This window comes from Natator depressus, chromosome 7, assembly GCF_965152275.1.
Source record: "Natator depressus isolate rNatDep1 chromosome 7, rNatDep2.hap1, whole genome shotgun sequence".
In the NCBI taxonomy this organism is placed as follows: Eukaryota; Metazoa; Chordata; order Testudines; family Cheloniidae; genus Natator; species Natator depressus.
The window spans coordinates 27,123,472-27,146,183 of record NC_134240.1 but is presented as its reverse complement, the minus strand read 5'-3'; the positions used below and the strand labels follow the sequence as shown (position 1 = coordinate 27,146,183).

At 42.7% G+C, this 22,712-nt stretch overlaps 1 protein-coding gene across 4 annotated transcripts in view; it reads left to right on the top strand.

Annotated features, from left to right (window-relative positions):
* Positions 1-22,712, top strand: part of CACNA2D3 (calcium voltage-gated channel auxiliary subunit alpha2delta 3) — an 869,947-nt gene that overhangs the window by 516,501 nt on the left and 330,734 nt on the right. For all 4 annotated transcript variants that reach the window (XM_074957772.1, XM_074957774.1, XM_074957773.1 and 1 more), the window contains one exon: positions 9,754-9,867. In XM_074957772.1, coding sequence (XP_074813873.1) covers positions 9,754-9,867 — 114 coding nt within the window. The remainder of the gene's footprint in view (positions 1-9,753; positions 9,868-22,712) is intronic.

Below are 22,712 nucleotides of genomic sequence, written 5' to 3'. Positions count from 1 at the left end.
CTGTGCTGGGAATACCACGTATTTTTGGCTGACTGTACAATACTAAATATATAATATCATGAAGCTTTAGTAGCGGGTGACACTCATGACTGCCTTCCAGTAACTGTGTCCCCAGATCTCACCCATGGATTGCTACCATGATGTATGTGTCCCCTTGAGGTGAAGAATGTTTTTGAACATCAGCAAATTTATTTGTTGTTGTTATTAATATTAGATCATCAGGATGTTTGGGTTTTTAAACAAATAGCCTTCACAACATGCGTGATCTTTAAGCATAAAAAGGAGAAAGCTACTGTCTAAAATTTACCCCCCAAGTCACCAGTAAATCCTGACCATGAAGCAACTCCATAGGTTTGGGTAGTCAGGAGTTTTTTTTGAACCCTCAGTAGAATTTCTGCATTTTAGAAGTTCAGATACACTTGTTCTCCTTTGACTTTCCGTAAAATTCTCTCAGTGCCTATGAACGTTGTCTTCTGGAAGTCACTATCCATGATGTCTTGTGCTCCTACCATATTCTTGAGCTGCTCATTCACACTCTTAGGGATCACTCTAAATCAGGGGTGGGCAAACTTTTTGGCCCCGAGGGCCGCATCGGGGTTGCAAAATGATATGGAGGGCCGGGTAGGGAAGGCTGTGCCTCCGCAAACAGCTTGACCCCTGCCCCCTATCCGCCCCCTCCCACTTCCCGGCCCCTCAGAACCTCCGACCCATCCAACCCCCCCTGCTCCTTGTCTCCTGACATTCCCCTCCCAGGACCCCCTGCCCCTAACCACCCCCCCAGGACCCCACCCCCATCCAACACCCCTGCTTCCTGTCCCCTGACTGTCCCGACCCCTATCCACACACCCCCCCCCGACAGGCCCCCAGACCCATCCAACCCCCCCACTACTCCTTGTCCCCTGACCGCCCCCTCTTGGGACCCCCATCCCTAACTCCCCCCCCCCCCGGACCCCACCACATATCCAACCCCCCTGCTCCATGTCTCTTGATTGCCCCCACAAACCTCTTCCTCATCCAACAGGCCCCTGCCCCCTGACTATGCCACGGGACCTCCTGCCCCTTATCCAACTCCCCCTGCCCCCTTACCATGCTGCCCAGAGCAGCGGGACAGGCTTATTGGAAAGCCTGGGAGGGGGTGCAAGCGGCGATAGCTGCGGGAGAGGGGAGACAGCGGGGGAGGGGCCGGGGGCTAGCCTCCCCGGCTGGGAGCTCAGGAGCAGGGCAGGATGGTCCTGTGGTCCGTAGTTTGTCCACCTCCGCTCTAAGTGCTCCAATAATCACTGGGCTTGTCTATGTTCTAGTTTTCCATAATCATTCCACTTTGTGGCAGAGTTCTTCATACTTCACAATCTTTTGGTTTTTTTGCTGCTGGTATCTCAATATCAATTAACATTGTCTTGTTTGTCTTCTTTTCTGTAACAACTATGTCCTGTTTGCCTGCAGCATTCAGTCTGTGAAACTTGCCATTTCGCATAAAATCTTAGCCTCTTCATTCTCTAGAGCGCTTTCGAATAAGTGGTTGTAATTCCACATGGTTCATTTAAATGAGACCTTGCCACAGAGGCTCCAAAGCAGACACTTGGCAACCTCGTTGTGTCTGTTCATATATTCTTCTTCGAGTGCTTGCTCATATCAATTCCAGTTAGGTGTGTGCATGCACTGCGTACATGGATGTTGGAAATGTTTCCCTAGCAGCTACCTGTGGGGCCGGCTGTGGAGCCCCCTGGAGTGGCGCTGATATGGTGCTCTATATACAGCCCTGTCAGCCCGACCCCCCTTCAGTTCCTTCTTACGCCAGTGACGGTTATTGGAACAGTGGTCTCTTGTTCGCAAGTGCTCCACTACTCCCTAGCTTCTCTACTTATCTTTATTTTGAGTCAAGAGTTTATCTGTTATCTTTAGTATTAAGTGTTGTCGTTAACACTTGAAGGGGTTTCCCCTTCAACGAATGCCCTTCGGGGCCCCCGGGCATGCCATCCCAGGGCTTCAAACCTTGCGACTCCTGCAGCAAGTCCATGCCCATGGGTGATCTTCATGACTCCTGCCTCCGGTGTCTGGGAGAATCCCATCAGGCGGATAAGTGCAAGATTTGCAAAGCCTTTAAACCTCGCACTAGAAAGGAGAGGGACATTAGAGTTAAACAACTCCTCATGGAGTCTGCTCTCCATCCGCCTCAATGCTTGATCCCGAGTGTCTCGGTGCGGAGCTCACCTGCAGCGGTGCCATCTTCAGCGCCGAAGAAGGACTCTGCATGCCTTTCTAGGGCTTGGCGGTCCCCCGGGGCCCAAAAGTGCTCCCCCTGGCACCGTTCTCACTCTCCGGCTACTCACAAGAAGCAGGCCATGGAGAAGTTCCCGCGAAGGTCCAAGGCGGTAATCGCACCCCCATCAGAACACGGTGCAGACCAGGGGAATAAGGCCGACAGTTCTCCCAGTAGGCCTCGTCCTCCACGGGCCCCCACCTCCCCAGGAAGCCCTGTACCGCCGGACTCCTTGCATCTCCAGGTTGAGGAGGTCACGCTGCCTTCCACACCTGACACCCTTGAGACCGCCAGAGGCCTCATTGATATTACAGTGCCTAAGTCTCCAGGCTTGAGGCCCACACTATCTTGAGTCCTGGCACCCACAAGGGGCAAACTGGCAATCTTTGGGCTGCCTGCTCCCAGACCAGCTCCACTGCGCTGCTCTGAGTCCTGGCACTGCCATACTCCGCACCGGTCCAACTCGCAGCTCTGTTCTCGCAGCCCCGATCCTCTGAGCCTCTCCAGCTCGAGGTGGTTATCGGCTGACAGGTCGATGTTTAAGGTTGATGAGGTTTAAGTCAAGGTCAGACCTCACTACACCGCTCATACTGACACTGTTCCACGCAGCGACACCGCTCCTAATCGCAGTACCGCTCCCCATCATGGCACCGGTCCCTGGCACGGCACCGCTCTCCATTGTGGCACCGTCCCCCAGCACAGCACCGGTCGCGGTCACACTCCTGTGGTCACTACCCACCAAGATGAAATCCAACATCTTGGCGCCAGTCGACCTCTCAGTACCACTCCCCACAACAGCACCATAGATCACCGTCTGGGTCCTGCAACTCCGCACAGTACCCATCCTGCCCATCGGGGGACGCGGAACCCCCCCGCCCCCCAGCGCTGCGTACCGCTTCTCCTTCGCCGTCCCACTCCCAGTCACCCTCTCCCAGGTCGGGCAGGGCATCGGGAGCATCAGAGGCACCCTGATCAGGTCCAGGCAGTCTCAGACAGGACGCTTCGGCGCCCCAGTGCCAACCCAAGTGGCAGTTCTGGATTCCCTGGGCGTACCACCAAGCCCAGGGTGCCCCTCCAGGTGTCTATCCACCATCATGTTCTGGTCCTGTGTTCCCGAGGCAACCATCAGTCATCCTCCTCCACACCCCACACAAACCCTGGATCCAGCCCCACCCCTGGTGGAGGCTACACCCAGTGCCCAGGAGGAACCGGAACCAGTGAACCAAGGAGCTGTCTCGGACCCAATCCTGCCAGTCGCCGCCTCCTCGTCTTCACTTGATGAGGCGGTGGTGGGCACATCCACATCTGGCCCTCCTCACCCACAGGAGAAGTAGATACACCAGGCGCAGACCATCGCACCCTCCGTCTGGACAGGGCCAAGGGCAGTCCAAGCCTCTCTCACCACCAAGGCCCTAAGCCCCCATTTTGAAGATGCGCATGAGGACGGACTACCAGTCCATATCCCAGCCGGTTATCCTGCCTTCCTGAACCGTTTATCCTGCTTCTACCATGTATGGTCCCTTATTACATCGGACCAGTGGGTCCTCCGCACAGTAGAGGCGGGCTATTCTATCTACTTCTGCTCCTTCCCACCCTCCCTCCCCACTTGCCCGTTCCTCTTCAGGGACCTCTCTCACGAGCAACTCCTTATCCAGGAGTTACAATCCCTCCTCGCCTTAGGGGCTGTGGAGAAGGTGCCTCAGGAGCTCACGGGCAAGGGTTTTTACTCACGTTACTTCCTCGTTCCCAAGACAAAAGGAGGTCTACAGCCCAATTTGGACCTCAGGGAGCTCAACAAGTACATCGTCAACTTGAAGTTCCGCATGGTCTCCTTGGGCATGATCATTCCCTCACTGGATCCGGGAGACTGGTATGCCGCCCTCAATATGAAGGACACTTATTTTCACATCTCAATCACTCCATCTCACAGATGTTTTCTTTATTTCGTGGTGAACAAGATGCATTATCAGTTCACAGCCCTCCCGTTTGGCCTGTGCATGGCTCCCTGCATCTTCACCAAATGCATGGCGATCATCGCAGCCTTTCTTCGCCGCCACTGCGTGCACGTCTACCCGTATCTAGATGACTGGCTCATATGAGGCCGGTGCCACCAGCATGTGAAATCACAGGTGCAATTGGTCAAGGACACGTTCGACCGCTTGGGTATCATTCTTAATGTCAACAAGTCAGTTCTTGCCCCGACCCAAACAATAGAATTTATCGGAGCGGTTCTGGATGCAAATCAAGCGAGAGCTTTTCTCCCAGAGGCTTGACGTCTAGCTATTGCACATATAATCACCAGTCTTCGCAACTTCCCCACTACCACCGTGAAGTAGTGCCTCAAGCTATTGGGCCACATGATGTCCTGCACTTACATGGTGCAGCATGCCAGATTGCGGCTCAGGCCCCTACAGGTGTGGCTGGCGTATGTATGTTGCCCGGGTCGCGACAGTCTGGACATGGTGCTCACCATCCCGGGGCACATCCTTGATTCCCTGCATTGGTTGCTGGACCCCCTCATGGTGGGCGCTGGGGTCCCATTTGACCCTCCCCAGCCCATTCTGATCCTGGTAACCGATGCGTCCGCGCTGCGCTGGGGAGCGCATCTCGGAAGCCTGACGACTCAAGGTCTATGGGAAGTAGAGGAACTGGCCCTACATATCAATATCAAAGAACTCAGGGCTATCTGTCTCGCGTGCTAAGCATTTCCGTCCCACTTGCAGGGCCATTGTGTAGTGGTGCTGACAGACAACGCCATGGCGATGTTTTATTTAAACAAACAAGGCGGAGCCCGATTGTCTCCTCTGTCAGGAAGCCCTCCTATTACGGGAATTCTGTCTAGCCCATTCCATCTTTCTCCAGGCTTCATACCTGCTGGGCATTCAGAACATACTGGCAGACAGCTTGAGCAGACGCTTCCTTACTCATGAGTGGTTGATCCACCCGGATGTTATCCACTCTGTCTTTCACAGCTGGGGGTTTCCCCGAATCGATCTGTTTGCCACACGGGTCAACAGGAAATGCCCAACTTTCTGCTCCTTCCGGGGTCACGGTCTGGGATCAATCGCAGATACCTTCCTGATCTCATGGTCCAGTCAGTTACTATATACCTTCCTGCCATTCCCCCTGGTCCACAAGGTCCTTCTCAAGGTCCGCAGGGAGAAGGCACACGTCACACTGGTGGCCCCGGCTTGGCCTTGCCAGTGCTGGTACCCATCTCTCTTGGATCTGTCAATCTGGGCCCTGCTGCGTCTACCTCTCACTCCCGACCTCATCTCACAGAATCACGGTCGTCTCCTCCATCCGGACCTACAGTCTGTCTACCTCATGGCCTGGAGGATCCATGGTTGAACCAGGCTGAGCTCGCCTGTTCGGACTTGGTGAGACAGGTGCTCCTGGAAAGTCGCAAGCCTTCTACCAGGATGAAGTACAAAGCAAAGTGGAAAAGGTTTTCCATTTGGTGTGCCCAACGCAGGTGCTTCCACTTCAGGCTTCAATCCCATGCATCCTAGATTACCTAGTGCACTTGAAAGACCAACATCTGGCCTTCGACTCTCTTAAGGTCCACCTCATGGCTATCTTGGCATTCCACCCAGGAGCTTCTGGGTATTCCGTGTTTGCACACCCCATCGTGGGACTTTTCCTAAAAGGGCTGGAAAAGATCCATCCCCCGATGAAGCCCCCTGTGCCAGCCTTGGACCTTAATTTAGTCTTCTCCTGCCTCATGGGTCCCCCTTTCAAGCTGCTAGCTTCCTGTCTGCTCCTCTATCTCTCCTGGAAGGTTGCCTTCCTAGTGGCCATCACCTCAGCACGATGTGTTTCTGAGCTACGGGCTCTCACGTGTGAGCCACTATATAGCATCTTCCATAAAGACAAAGTTCAGTTTAGGCCTCATCCAGCTTTCTTGCCAAAAGTTGTATCCCGTTTCCATATCAGCCAGGATATTTTCCTGCCAGTTTTCTATCCAAAGCCGCATGCCAATCTTTGAGAGCAGCAGCTGCATTCACTAGATGTCAGAAGGGCGCTCTCCTCCTACATAGATAGGACAAAGCCCTTTCACAAGATGACCCAGTTGTTCGTTGCTATAGCGGAACGAATGAAAGGTGCTCCAGTTTCTTCCCAGCCGATATCTTCATGGATCACCATGTGTATTCGTACCTGTTATAACTTGGTAAATGTCCCTCCGCCTGTTGTTATAGCTCATTCCACAAGAGCTCAAGCTTCCTCTGCAGCCTTCCTGGCGCCTGTATCTCTTCAGGAAATCTGCAAGGCTGCCATGTGGGCTTTGGTGCACACCTTCACGTCACACTACGCCATCATCCATCAATCTTGCGACAATGCGGCCTTCGGCAGGGCGATTCTTCAGTCTGCAATACCTTGACTCCGACCCCACCTCCGAGGTAAGGCTTGGGAGTCACCTAACTGGAATTGATATGAGCAAGCACTCGAAGAAGAAAAAACGGTTCTCACCTTTTTTGTAACTGTTCTTCGAGATGTGTTGCTCATATCTATTCCATTCCCCCCCACCTTCCCCTCTGTCGGAGTTGCCAGCAAGAAGGAACGGAAGGGGCCGGCAGGATCGTATATAGAGCACCATATTGGCGCCACTCCAGGGGGCTCCACAGCTGGCCCGATGGGTAGCTGCTAGGGAAAAGTTTCTGACATCCGTGCACACAGCGCACGCACACACGTAAGTGGAATAGATATGAGCAACACATCTCAAAGAACAACAGTTACAAAATAGGTGAGTAACCTTTTTTTTCTCTCCCAGCCAGGCTCCTGCAGGGGTTCAGCACATGCTCAACCATCTCTTCCTTTTGGGAACACATTCTGCAGTTTGGGGAGGAGTTCTGGTGGTCAATTTTGTTTCATTCATAACTAAGCCTTGAGGACTGCTCTAGTGCTCTCATAGTGAGGCTTTCTGATTCTCTTTAGAGGTATCCTTCTACAAGCCATGAGTTTGTTATCCTCTATAACTAAGGGGTACGATCCTTCACCACCAGTATCCCTTCATTAATTTCTGTATAAATCTTTTGAGTCTTTCTTTGGTGATTTGCTTTCTCTTTTCTTCTATGCTTTCTGGGCTGGGATGCACACTTGGCCATTGCTTGTTACTGCAACCAGATCTGTTACTCTGACTGACTCATTGATTTCAACGTTATTCTTCATTGTCAATTGCTTGATTCACCAATAGCAGACCCTTTTCCTCCGTCATGTAGTTGGATGTACCTCCTCTCCATGTCTTGTCCTTTTCAGCCTGAGGTGATCTTAGTGCCTTTCGTGTGTACTGTTCAGCTTTTTGTTCAGGAAGCAGCATCCATTGCATGCTAACACTATCCAGAATTGCCATATGAACTTTCCACATAGTTGGTAAACTTGTGATTGGGATCACGGTGGCCTCCTTCCCCTTTTTTTTTTTTTTTTTTTTTAATATGCATGATTCTCCCTGTCACCATCTTGGACGTCCATTCTGAAACATTTATTAAGTTGTTCAAGTAAACAATCATGGAGAGTTGTTAGGCATTTCAGGCAGACTCCATGCATCCTATGTGGTCTGGATGCGTTCTGATTTTTCATTCTTAGTACCTCCTCTATTTTTGTCTTTGACATTCCTGTATATTCCTCTGTTATGTGGCTTTTAAATTTTTCTCTCACTTTTTTAATACAACAAATGAGACAGCAGAGTGTATGTCCTCAGACCAAATTTCCTTCCATTAGCACTAATATTCTTCCCCATGTTGATCTGATCAAAGAATCTCTTAGGTTATCTTGTGAAGATTCTGTTCTCTTGATATTGATAGCTTTGTGCTGAATATCTTCCACACCTGTGACTCAGTGATCAGTTTCTATTTGCATTGTTCCTTCACAACTCTCAAATCTCTTTCATTGAGCTCATATTTCATCTCCAGGGCCATTCACTTTTCTTTTCTCTTCAAATGATATTTTAAAATTCATTCAGTAGGCTGATATCCTGATGTAGAAGCTTAATCTTTTGGTTTAACCTTTGTTTTCATGGGAGTTCTTCAATATAGGGAGTTTTCCAGTGGTTCAAATCCTCAACTGGCTTGATGTGAAACCGTTGAGCTGCTACTGTTGCTGTAGCATAAATTATATTGTTCAACTAACATGTTTTAGTCTTACAGCTTCCTTGAGAGCTTCGTCCAGTGCTTGTACTATATCCTATAGTCTTTGCTGGTCTTCATCCTTGCAGCATTGGTCAGTGCTCAGTGTCTTCTATTTGTTCAATCAACAAATCTTAAATATTTCCAGTACTTTCTTCAGGTGTTGTTTCACTCATAATTGTCCTCTATATTTCTTCCATTTGTGGCTGATCTTTATCCTGTATCACTGCATCTACCAATACATTTTGCATGTGATTCATCACCACTAATTTCCCTTTTGGGGCTTTCAGTTGCCATTTGCATAAATGGAATAAAGGAAAGGAATATTCTGTTTCCTCCTTGGAATAAAGCTTTTGGTTGTCCGGCAAGTCCATGCTTGGTAATTTCTTTCTCCATATTATTGTTGTTTCTCTCCTTCCAGTGTTGGAGCACTCATTTCCTCCAGCCTCTCTCTTCTGGTTTTGCAAAATTCAGTATCAGATCACTTCTTGATTTTCACTAAATCCATTTCACATTTTTGTCAACACTGATCTCCCATTTTCTTGGATTCAGACTCAAGATATATTCCTGGATCAGGAAATGACTTCCTGTGTGACCTTGGAAAAATGACTTAATTTATCTGAGTTTGTGCCACATTTCCTCATCTGTAAAATTGGCATGATATTGCTTCTTAACATACCCCAATTGATACATGGAATAATATTTGCAAGTCACTTAGATACTATGGTCTTGTACTTTGGTATTTGTGTAATAGAAGAGGAAACAGTTGTTATGAGGTATCCACTAGGAGTTGTATGACAGCCTGGTAAATTTGAAGATATGCATATATAAATACTAAAATTTCCCCCAAATAAAAACTTTATGGGAAAGATTCCTTAAGGAATGCAATCCTCCCTTGAGTAGCTTATGTCTACTGTGATAACAAAAACAAAACAAACAAACAAAACCCCACCCCTCTGATATTCCATAGTACTCAACTGGAGGATTTGGTTCCATATGGGCTTTTCATTTAATGGGTTGTTTTTTGCGGGGATAGAGAAAATGCTAAGGATGCTGTATTTATGAATGTGTATCTTCTAATTGATCAGACTGTTTATACCACTCTGTGGAGACACAATAATAAATGGTACCTCTTCTATTATACAAAGTGTAGTGTAATAGATGAATACATATATAATAAAAGATTACAAAAATTATGTGAATGTTTCTTTAACCTACTCACTGGGCTCAGTAGAGCTTCTCTATAGGACCTACGCACTTCTCTAAGGTGCCACAAGTACTCCTTTTCTTTTTGCGAATACAGACTAACACGGCTGCTACTCTGAAACCGGCATTTAAGTCTGTTACTCAAATGACTGTTTCCTTTCACAGTTCAATCACACAGGACAAGGGAGTATTTGCAGTCAAGCCATAATGCTGATCACTGATGGTGCTGTGGACACGTATGATACAATATTTGCAAAGTACAACTGGCCGGACAGGAAGGTAAGTACAATACAGACACTGTTTGATGGAAAACCTGAATGTTCTTTATCCATGATAAATGTATATCTAATGAAAAGTTTCTTAAACGTCTTTGTAATAATTTACTTAGATGGATGGATGTTTCTCTAATGACAAAAACAATACTTATATGATCTTGTCTAGGGATGGAGGTGGCCTTTCAGTGTATAACCTTCTCAGGATAACAGCGTACTAAGGAAATCATTACCTCTGGGGTCTGTTTTTAGGATTATATGATGTTTCCTCAAAGAGAAATCATTAAAAATGGAAATGTTACCTTCATTTTCTCCTGAAACGTTTATAAAGAATGCAGTGATGGCATGCTGCTTTTAGGAGCCAGAGAAGATTGTGTTGTGTGTTGTGGCTCACATTGGGCAAGTGACATACTATATGGGTAGAACAGGAGACAATATGGCACTTACTTGTATTTTTGTGTATGGCAGAGTCAGGGACAGAGTTAGCAATTGACAGTAGATCTAGTTAAAATATCTATTTTGCTCTATATATCTTGATGAGGAAATTTGCCCAAACAAACATAACTAGCCTGTCAATTAATATGCTTTTGGTACTGGGCCCTCTTGCAGTTCCTAGCTGAAAAAGACTCTTATATACATTGCATTCCAATGTTAAGTAGTTTTCTTTTCTCTTGCAGTTTGTTTTTGAGCCTTGCTTTTCTATAGAACAACCATGTTTTAAGGAGGATTTTGTATGTCAATCTCGCTGATGTGTTATATACCACATATATACACACAGTCACATATTAGCTCTGTATACTGTTGATTAATATGAAAATGAAACCTGGGGTTTCAACAATGCATGGAATAATACCTAACATATCTGAATATGTTTTGACATGTGATTTTTAGTAAAGTTTCTTTCGCTTATTAAATTTCATTTATTTTCTATACTAATTTTCCTTTTTACCTGAACTAAACCTCATTTATTAACAATTGGGGAGTGAGAGAAAATGGAAGATTATGAGACTGTCTTACTGTTTCTGTTCTATGCATAGTCTTAGAAATGTTATGCTGATTACTGTAATTTCATGTAGGGAAAAATGACACACATTTTTGCCATTTCCCACTGGTTAAGAGCTTTTGATTCAGAGAATATCCATTAGTGACTAAAAGCATCTGAAGCCCTATTCCCCTCTTCAGAAACCTTGCTCACTCCTTTTGTAACTCCCCCTCCCTAGAGAAAAAAGTTCATGACTTTTGTGCCTTTGCAAGTACCCATTGAGAGGCATGAATCTGTTCAAGAATGCAGACATGAGATTTTATTTGCATATTGTAGGGAGAGCAATAATATTCTTCTTGAGAAGAGGAGCTAGTCCTTGCTCAGTGGAAATAATAAAAAAGACAATATTTGTTGTTTGCTTGGGACTAATTTTTTGCCCTAGTCACCTTGTTGCTTCATATGGCAGTGTCCTTACCTGTGATTAGTCTAGACTAAAGGAATGTACTGTGTTAAAGAAATCTCTTTGGATGTCAACATTTGCATGTGTACTTCTCATAATTGGATGGGTCGCATCTCAATTGCCAACTAAGCTGAAATGTAACAGAAATGTTTTATATATCTAATAGCATGCTTCAAGAAACACCTTCATGCTTCATCCAGGAGAAATTATTTGCACTTCAGACATAGACATACTTGACCTTTGATTTTGTTTCCCTAATTTTCTGAGGTGCATGTTGATCAGGCAAATTTTTTAATGTATTATGTCTAGTTATATAAGAATAAGGTTTTTTTCCCCCATTTGACCTCTGTTTTTATTGTTAAAGCATGGAAAAGAATTAATAATGAATAACTTATTCAATGGCAAGATTTTCAACTATGTTTCTGTTCACAAATTAACTACAAGCAAATTGTGATTTTTCTTATATGTATCTGTCAATTGAAATGATTCACCAAATAATTATGGGAATAATACAATATTTATATAGTAACTTGTTTGCCAGAAGTTTGAGTATTAAAAATTTTAGCTGTTTTTTATTAGATTTATCATAGGATATGTTTTGTTCCCTAACTGGCTCAGTGTTACTCTTAGAATTGGGCTTCTGTGGCAAATAATCTTGCTTATGAATTCTAAATTCACTTTCCATGTATTCTCTCTAACATTTGCTTAAAAATCTCTGTTTCCATAAACATTCCAGCCAGCAAACTTGTACAAATGTCTGTATTTAAACTTGTACCAAAATGCTTGTGTTTAAAATATGTAAACAAATATTTGTGGCTTCCCCAATATTCACCCAGCTGTAGTAGTGTTTTGAGATAAAGTAACAGACTATAACTTGGATGTGATTATGGTGAGTTAATCATTTTAAACAAATGATTTATTTTTCAGTTGTCATCTTTTCAAATTACAAAGTATATGTATGGGGAAAACAAAATCCTCCATTTTATTCTTATTCAGTTTTATTCAAAGCTGTCAGTGGACAGTTTTCAACCTGTATTAATAGCCTGTGAAGAGTTAGTTGTGAATACTTGATCTATGAATTTCAACATTCGTGCTGTATTGTTTAGTTAATTAAATCATGTAGCGGTGTTTCTCTTCCCTGATTCGATGATTTATGAGACTAATCAACACAGCCCTACTTGCAAATATTACAATTATATATATAGTTTAAAATTTGCTTGCAGTGAATAGTTGCACATTTAAAATTAAATTTGCCTTTTTGTGAGTAACAACCCTAATAAAACTTAGCTGCTTGAGCAAATACAGAAGATGAGGCATATGGCTGGCGCTAAGTTATCTTTTGAATCTGAATTAGCATTTGTTGCATTTTTTCCCCAATCTTCTCATCTCCAGTTTGGATATAATAGATTGACGATACAAACTGAAAATAGCTCTAAGTTTTTAAAAAAGCCATGTCAGATGCTTAGAAATAATGAGGAAATATAATAGTGCCATTTTTACCAAGTGTATCTTGTGATGAAAAGCTTTTCCTCCCAGAACTATAAACTTCAGTGCATCTCGACTTTCTTCTTGTGTTTTCTGATAGCTGTTAGATATATCTAGCAAATGCTAGTCTATATAGAAGATCTCAGGGCTCTGTTAGAAGCATGTGTTCTCTGTTGAGGCCTTATGTTTTCTTAAATCGTAGGGTTAGGGCTAAATCTTGCTGTCCGTTGAACTTTTTCTTGTTAAATGGGAGAGGGCATCAGGAGCCTCTTTCCCGCCTGTATGAGCAATATGGGAGGATCTCTCCATAACAGTCAAGAAATCTGGTTAACCTTGCAAACCCTTGTGCTAAGTTCCCAAACAGCCATTGTGTGCAGAAGAAGGAGTATATCTGGGCCACTGATAACTAGCACAGATGCTGCACGTCAGGATGCACTTTACAAATGTGCTTTAGGGAACTTTCTTCTCCCTAATCCGCCATGAGGCCCAGCGTGGGTAGGAGTCCTATAGCAGAGAACACACTGCTCCAGGGCAGTATTTTTTCCTTAATATTAAATGAGGTACATTTTCAAAAGCGTTGTATGTTAACTAGAGTGGGGTGGAAATCTTCCGATGAAATTTCTGAAGGAAAAATATTCCAGTTTGTTGAAAGTGAAACGTTTAAAAACGTCTCCTTTGACAAAAATTCATTTCAAAGGGAAAATTGAAAAAAAGCAATGTCAAAGCATTCCATTTCAACCATTTTGAAACTGAACATTCTGATTTTCCATTTCAGTACAACTTTTCATTTCAATTTTTCAGACTTTTTATTATAAAATATAATATAAAATAAAAAAAAGTTGAGATCAGCTCTGAACATTTCAATTTATCAAAGCAAAACATTTTGATTGACCAAAACTGCAATTTTGTAAAATTTGGTTTTTTGGGAAATTTTAAAAATGTTTTGATTTTCTGTGTTCCTGCATGGAAGAAATTTTGATATTGTCAAATTCCCTCCAAACTAAAAAATCCAGTTTGCAGTGTTTGCTTAGGTTTTTCATGTATGGAGCTTAGTACATGTTGCTTGAAAATTGTGCCCCAGCATGTTCAGTCATTGATATGAAAACCTTGTCTGTGCTGCTTTACAAGATCGCTTAAACACTCCTGATATTTGTAAGGTGTATGTTTAAACTGAGCTGTAATTTTTCTACCTCTTTCTTTTTGTTTACTTTCTACCCCATCTTCTCATCTTTCCTAGCACTTATGTCTTATTTGTCACTTAGATACTGTGGTAGACAGGGATGGGCCCAAAGAAAATGTTTATGGCTCGAATTCAGAATGGGACTTAAGCATGTGTCTCCCTTAATTACCTTGTTGAATAAGGATTTTTTTCCCATACACTAATAATGTTAAATGATGATAATATGCCATATCTAGTGGCAGCTGCTACATCTTGTCACACATAGAGAGGGACAGATTCAATAAACATAACTGATAAACTTATTCGTAGGATCCTTTGCCAATTTTTTCTTGTGTCAATAAAAATTTTTTTTTTTTTAAAAAATGATGAGAATGAAAACCCATTTTTGTCATATACATTTTCATTTTTACTCCTTTATTTTCAAACTATACATCTTCTTGCCTTAAGCAAAAGGTAATTTTTCTTAGATCTGTATAATCATTCATAAGAGCACTGTATTAATAATCATCACAGAAATATTTCATTCGGTAATTGGTTGAAAATCTGCTTCTTACTGATAATACTTTTAAGTAAAAGTAAAGAAATTCTATTGGATAATATTCAGAACGGTTGAATGCTCTGTTTCCAACTAATCCATGAGAGCATCTGGCCTGAAAGCAATATTGTTCATTTGGGGAGGCCAGACTAGTTTTGTGCATTATCTGAAGAATTATTACCTTGGAAAGGCTATTCTAAATGAGCTTTTGGACTGCTCCTACTTGTGAGAATATTTTTTCCTTTATTGTTTTATGCAAAATCTACAATGCCCCCCCAAAAAAACACCCAACCCACCCAAATATATTTAGATACATTCTCATCCTTGATATGTATATCTGGTAGAGTTATTTAAATAACACAACATGTTTTGTTTGAATGACTCTGGTACTGGAGTTGTTAATGTCTTTCTTTATTTTCCTTTTTAATAGTTCTAAATAGAATCTTAACACTTTAAAAACCTGGACCTTCACACTATAAATGAGTTTTACATTGTTTCGTACTTTTCTCATATGCATACAAACTACCTCCACTGTTCTCAGGTTCAACCACTTCATTACAACAGATCTTAACAGCACACTGGCCAAAAAACAAAAAAAAAACCCAAGTGTATCCAGCTCCACTGAGTATTTAATATATTCATACAAAAGTACAGCTTTCCAACATGCAACCAAAATTATTCTTAACAAGGATAGTGTTTGTTATGCTTTCTTGCCGGAAGCAGCACCTTGAATGGTCCTGTTCCAAAACACATCCTGTTTGATTCCCAAGGATAACTTTTGTATATCAGCTGAAGCAGTAAGTGAATTAGACACATGCTTTTGTTATCTGTAGTTGCTCCCACTACTATATTAAAATGTACGGTAGGAAATTTTGTCAATTATTGATCAACTGTGTACATTAGGACAACTTAAAATGTATAAAAAGAAAATCATTGTATGGAAAACTGTTTTTGAAGAAAACAAAAACAAAATTCTTCAAGTTTGTCTCAATAAGCCACTGATGACAATAGTTCTCTGTCCATAAGTAATATGATTCCAGTGCCTTTCTTTTGGCAAGAATTCAAAGCAGCTTTCCTTGAGATGAAACATAGCACCTAGTTAATCTTGTTAAAGTGCCAGAGCATTTCCAATGACCATGTACGGTCACTTCATCCCTCCTCTGAAAGTCAGAACTTCTTGCAGCATCATGCCCTCTACTGTCATTCTGGGTATTGATTGTATACTCATAACTCACAGCAAAGAGGACTACCAGCTTAATGAATATTATACTTAAGAGATTTTGAAATGATAAAAGGTAACAAGTGAGTTCCTACATAGGAGTGGAAAACTTTGTAGAAGGCCAAGTTATCTAAATGTTTAATCTCACTTCTCCACACATCCCCCCTCCTGTCTGTCCATGTATCTATCTCTATCTAGGTACTTATATAGTCTTCCTCATCATTGTATCTGAGCATCTCAAAAAGGGTGGTGTTGGGTTTTTTTGTTTTTTTTTTTACCAGTATGCATTTCAATTTGTGTTCTCTAGCACCCTCTCCAAGAAAGCATTTAAACACATACTTAAAGTCCCACTGAAATCAATGGTATGCTTAAATGCTTTCCTGAATCAGAGCCTGTGTTAGGTTTGGATATCATCTTTTTGGCTCGGTGTTTGCCAGGTTACTTATTTTCCACATGTATTGGGGCAGCACTCTCAAGAAGCCAGAAGGATCAAATAATTTTTATTTTCTGGACCATCTCTGTTTCAGAGCCTTCATTTGGTGATGTTTTGGCACATTCAGTCTCTGGAAAGGGAAAGGGAAGCATTAAATTCACTGAACTGCAGCACTCCCCATAGGCCTGTAATCTAATCTCTAACCCAGGGAAGGCTTCATGTTTATAATTGAAGGTACGGTTTTGAAGCATTGCACACTATGGTAGATGTGTTAATCCCGTTGTTTCTTTATTTTTGTATATGTGTTCTCAGTTTCTTAAAACTTACCCAGTAAAGTTCAAGGACCATAGCCCACCCTGGCTGGTGCAGCTCGGGGGAACCAAAACTCTGCCTAGAGTGTCCTCTCCTACAGGAATCCTGCTGGACAGGTTAGGATTCTTCCTATCAGGTTTGAGGAGGGTGGAAGGAGAGAAAGATGGAAATCTTCTGGAGCATGTTTGCTGTTCTTAAGAAGCGTGGAAGCAGTTCTTTGATCTTCTGCTGGCCTACACTTGTGTCTAAGAGAAGCATTTGTGGTAGATAGCTTGTGGCCTAGGCACTCCTGTTGTTGGAGATGTAGTACATGGGTTGGCACATTGGCTGTCTATCTTGCTCCTATTGTTCTTGAGTGTTCTGTGGAAATCCTGCTTTGCTGGGTTTTTTTGGAAGGGAAATATTTTCTCTATGCTCTTTCCTTCCTTGTGAACCATTGCAACTCTGGCTTTAGAAGACAGGCTTTGTCTGTGTTAGGAACCACTTAAGTAATGCAAAAGTCAGGAAATACTGTAATGGAATCTTTACTCCTAGTTCCAAAGGACTGTCCATGATGCTGAAATCCTTATCAGCAATTACTGCCTGAAGTATTGTCTGGACAGAATTGTTGAAAAAACAAATCAAACAAATATTTAATTATCGCTTAGTTTTTACTTTGAAACTACAAGCATTTATGTACCAACTTTTGCAGCAGCTTCATGTGGCAAGCAACATTTCTACAGCTTTGTAGATATTCATGCACTACTTAAAATTAACAAGCAACTCAAAGATTAATTACCTGAAACTTTCTGGGTTTTAGCTTTCATGATAATACCCCACATTAGCAGACAAAAGTAACCAGATAATTACTCCTTAATTATGTGGCACTTAAAAGTATATGTTATGGGATCAATAGTTATAGTGCAGTTACTGATATGAGGCGTTATGTTTTGTTAAATAAAATGATTGTCAGTGCTATAAATAAAGCTTTTTCCTTTAACATAAGAGCATAAGAATGGCCATACTGGGTCAGACCAATGGTTCATTTAGCCCAGTATCCTGTCTGCTGACAGTGGCTGGTGCCAGATGCTTCAGAGAGAATGAACAGAACATGGCAGTTATCAAGTGATCCATCCCCTGTCCTCCAGCCCCAGCTTCTGGCTTTAAATTAACAGTTTAAAACGTTAGCTCTATCAAATGAATAAATATAAAAATATCTGCTTTTAATAATGCTATGTTTTGTTTTACTAAAAAACCAATGCAGTAAGCAATACAGTTGACCAAAAAGCTACTGCATGTTAAATGCTGTGCATGAGATGAATATCTTTGTACTTTTAAACTTTTAGCCCCATAGAATACCTTTGGGGCTCTTTCATAAATAATGGATGAGCATGCTCTTCGCTCACCCTCCTTTTCACAAGGGTAAACGAAACTATTAAACCTATTTTCATTTATTTTGTCTGTAAACATCCTTAAGGACAAAAGTGAAATAAAGTGGGCACTCTGACAACAGGCCAAGGGGAAATGGAGAGCTGCATTGTGGCGTAACAGTGATGACAATTTATCTGTTTCTTCAGCTCTGTCATCTACGGGGATATGAAACATTTTCTAGAATTTTAACCAAGTCTCCTTAATTTAGGAACATGCTGATGTTGCAAACATGGAACATTAGTACAGCAAATCGAATGTCCTGACTACACTATTGTCTGGGTGTTATTAAATTGATTTTCTTTTTCTAAAAATGCTGAAGTACTTCAAAGGCAATTGTTATTACTATTGTGCGCACTGTGTATTTTATTGTTAGTTATCTCAAGAATAAAAGGAAAGACGCCATACATATTGTAGGTCTTTGTAAGCTACAACATAACTTAGGTTGATTATCTGTCTTTGGAGGCCCCTCTGCGGTGGGATAAAAGATTGTGTGCCAAACAAAAGCTCTTTGTGATTCTGAGATAAAGGAAAGTTACTGATCATAGAACTGTTAGAGTCCTTGATTCTGGGGTTTCTTTCCATCACCCCTTACAAGTTTTGAAATATTGCTTAAAAGCCACATTCAAGAAGTACGTTTATATGGGTGAAAGCTTTCACCCTATTTGTCCCCTACCTAGTAAAAAGAAGTGGAAGGTGGCTACTTTCCTCAATATTATTTTTATTGCCATAGCAGCTAGAAGCTTTTGTCACAGACCAGGACCGCCCTGAACTTGGTCCTGAACAGACACAGAACAAAAAGACAGATTGTAAGCTCTTTGGGGCAGGGACTAAGTATAAGACAATAGATGGAGAAAGACAGTGGAGTACAAGGAAGCGGTGAGACAGTACTGGGCAGCAGGGTAGGCAGCAGTCTCAATAGACAGTTGTTTGTTTCAATTAGAAATAACACAGAGGTGTCTGAAAGTCAGCCATTCACAGCTGTGTTCCCTAATTCAGAATTCCTAGATGCAAGAGATTTCTATTAGGAGACCCTGATCTTAATTTGCTACAAATAACTCCTCTTATCAGTTAAAAGCAAAAAAAAAAAAAAAAAAAAAAAAAGAGAGAGAAAGAGAGAGAGAAAGAAAGAGGGGGGATTTTGTTAAAATAAGGGTAATAAAATCTCATCCTTTTATGATGTAAATGGATTGGCACAGGAAGGACTACTTTCCCTCATGGAAAGAATTATGCATTTGGCTGCAATCATGTATTGGCTGATGCTTCCTGAATGCTTCACAAATTTTAGTGTGAATAATCATTTATACCAATTAAAATTTAGACCCAACGTGCCTTTATCCTGTTTAAATGTTTATCAACCAATCAAGGAGCAGAAACAATATTATGTTTCTTAAGGGACCAATCCAACTTGGCTAATAATTAGTGAACAGTCAAAGCAAACAGACTTGTGGTTTGAAATGTATTTGTCCGAACTATTTGGCACTACTTATAAGTAACAAACACATATGAAGAAAATCAGGATAAATTTGCTAATCAAAATGGCTCCATTTATTGTATAGTACCCAGCACTGGGCTGTGGACAGTCAGGCCTAGCAGTTGGAGCAGGAATCAGAGACCAATGGTCAAATCTAAGTCCGAGCCAGGAGTCGGAGCAAAGGGTCAGAACTGAAGTCAGAGCTCAAGGGTCAGTCTAGAGTCAGAGCCTGTAATCAGAGCTGAGAGTCAGAATCTGGGTATCTGCAGTCAGGGAAGGCAGGGGCAGAGCTGGGTGCAAAGCTTGGACAAGGCTGGAAGAAGGTGAGTAGAGCGGGGCTGTGTTGTATCAACCAGGCAAGGTACTAACAAGCTTCAACAGTACTTTATTTTCAAAGTGGAAACCTCTTTACCAAGCTGCTGCTGCACCCTCTGTAGCTTTCTCCCAGCCTCTCAACTCCTCCCCCCTCCTTCCTGTTTCCTGTCCTTTCAGATTCCCAACAGCCAGTTCTCCCAATTCTAATAATTACAAGCAACATCTAAACACCACATTCCCTCCTCTCTTAAGAAACTCTCCCAATTAAAATAAACATTATTGTTCTAACCACAGGAACAAATATGAAACAAGACTCTCAGGGTTCCTTCCCCACTCTGAACTCTAGAGTACAGATCTGGGGACCCGCATGAAAGACCCCCAAGCTTATTTTTACCAGCTTAGGTTAAAAACTTCCCCAAGGTACAAACTTTGCCTTGGCCTTGAACAGTATGCTGCCACCACCAAGTGTTTTAAACAAAGAACAGGGAAAAAGACCACTTGGAGACATCTTTCCCCAAAATATCCCCCCAAGCCCTACACCCCCTTTCCTGGGGAAGGCTTGATAATAATTCTCACCAATTTGTACAGGTGAACACAGACCCAAACCCTTGGATCTTAAGAACAATGAAAAATCAATCAGGTTCTTTGAAAAATCAATCAACATACAGAAATAATCACAATGCAGCTTCAAGACTTGCCATGCCTTATACCTTTCAGGCAAATTAATACATTAACAAAAGACACCTCTTAGAAGCCCCTCTGCCCCAGCCCCCCACCAACTCCATTGGGTTGGGATTCTGAAGGAGGAGGTGTAGGCAGCAGCTTCATTCTGCAGCATGCTTTCCTCCGGACCCTGCAGATGTTTTGTGCAAGAGTTAATGATGCTCTTTGGAGAAAGTACTTGGAGTCCAAATCTGTGGAAGCCAGGGAATGCTACTCACAACCCCCTGTAACTTCTGTAAGGAAAACTAGCCTCTCTGTGTATGTTTACACTGCAATTAAACCCTTGCAGCTGGCCCATGTCAGCTGACACAGGCGTACAGGGTTCAAGCTATGGGGCTTTCTAATTATAGTGTAGATGTTCAGGCTTGGGGTGGGGGCCAGGCTCTGGGACTCTCCCTTCTTGCAGGGTCTCAGAGCCCAGGATCCAGCCCGAGCCTGAAAGTCTAGACAGCAATTAGACAGCCCAGTGAGCCCGAGTCAGTTGACATGGCCCAGCTGCAGGTGTTTAATTGCAGCACAGATATACCCTCAGTGCTAAATGAAAAGCCTTCCTTTCTCTTGCTTGGCAGTGTAGCTGCCTCACAAGTCATGTTGCCATTAGCTTCCTGTGAAGAAGACTCAACAGAGGTAACAGTGATTGGAACAAACTCTGAAAGGTTCACCACGTGAAGTTTCCTGGGACCTGAGTGGATTTTTCCACAGGAGAGCACAATGTGGTACTCTGTTTTTAATATTTTCTTTCAAATTCCTGAAGTACTGAATTTAATAAATAAAGTTTACAATACAGACCAATTACTGAAATACAGGAGAACAAAATGAATCTGGAGCCATAACGTGTTTTGTCTACTTATTCTCAAACTAAATTTGTATTAGTAGTAGTATTGAACATCTATACTGCAGTAATGCTGTCAGGGTTCCTTCCCCACTCTGAACTCTAGGGTACAGATGTGGGGACCCGCATGAAAGACCTCCTGAGCTTATTTCTACCAACTTAGGTTAAAAACTTCCCCAAGGTACAAACTTTGCCTTGACCTTGAACAATATGCTGCCACCACCAAGCATTTTAAATAAAGAACAGGGAAAGAGACCACTTGGAGACATCTTCCCCCAAAATAGCCCCCCAAGCCCTACACCCCCTTTCCAGGGGAGGCTTGAGACTAATATCCTAACCAATTTGTTACAAAATCATCAAAGACCCAAACTTGGAACAATGGAAAAATCAGTCAGGTTCTTAAAAGAAGGATTTTATTAAAAAAGAGAAAGGTAAAAATCACCTCTGTAAAATCAGGATGGAAAATACTTTACAGGGTATTCAGATTCAAAGCACAGAGGATACCCCTCTGGCAAAACCTTAAAGTTACAGAAAACAGGAATAAACCTCCCTCTTAACACAGGGAAAATTCACATAAAACAAAAGATAAACCAATCCGCCTTGCCTGGCTTACCTGTACTGGTTGCAATATTGGAGTCTTGGATTAGGATGGGTTGGAGAAGATGGATTTCCGTCTGGCCTCTCTCAGTCCCAAGAGAGAACAACCAGGTAAACAAAGAGCACAAACAAAAGCCTTCCCCTCCACCCCAAGATTTGAAAGTATCTTGTCCCCTTATTGGTCCTTTGGGTCTGGTGACAGCCAGGTTAGCTGAGTGTCTTAACCCTTTACAGGTAACAGGATGTTGCCTCTGGGCAGGAGGGATTTTATAGCACTGTATACAGAAAGGTGGTTACCCTTCCCTTTATATTTATGACAAAGACACTATACTGTTGGCAGAAATATTTCACTGAAAACATTGTAGATACTACATAACATAGTGGTCGTCTGGGTCTGACAGGCCGTCTCTCAAGCCCCGGTTCCAGTGCAATGTCTTGTTGTGTTGGTACTATGGTGAAGTCATCCAATGCAGTCTGGGTGTTGGCATAATCTGCTCTTGGTGCATAGGCAGGTGCAAGATAAGAAGCATTACATACCTGCCAATCACAAAGTTGATAGGTGTAAGGTCCCTTCTCTATGATTTTAAGAGGAGCTGTGAATTTATGGTCCCCTTTGCATAAAATTCCAGGTTTTCATATTCTAACAAAGGAACCACACTCAAACTTTGGTTCCTTAGCACCCCACCGCTTGTCTGTGAAAGCCTTAGACTTTGCTTGGTTCTGTTCAACTGTTTTTCTCATATCATCCTAATTTGGGGCATCAGGTCGTGCCTTTAACAATCCAGCAATGTTCAATTTAGTATTCATCTATTTCCCATGCAGTAACTCTGCGGGTGATCTTTGCATTGTGACATGTCATGTAGCCTGGTATGCTTGCAAGAAATCAGTAGTGAAGGGT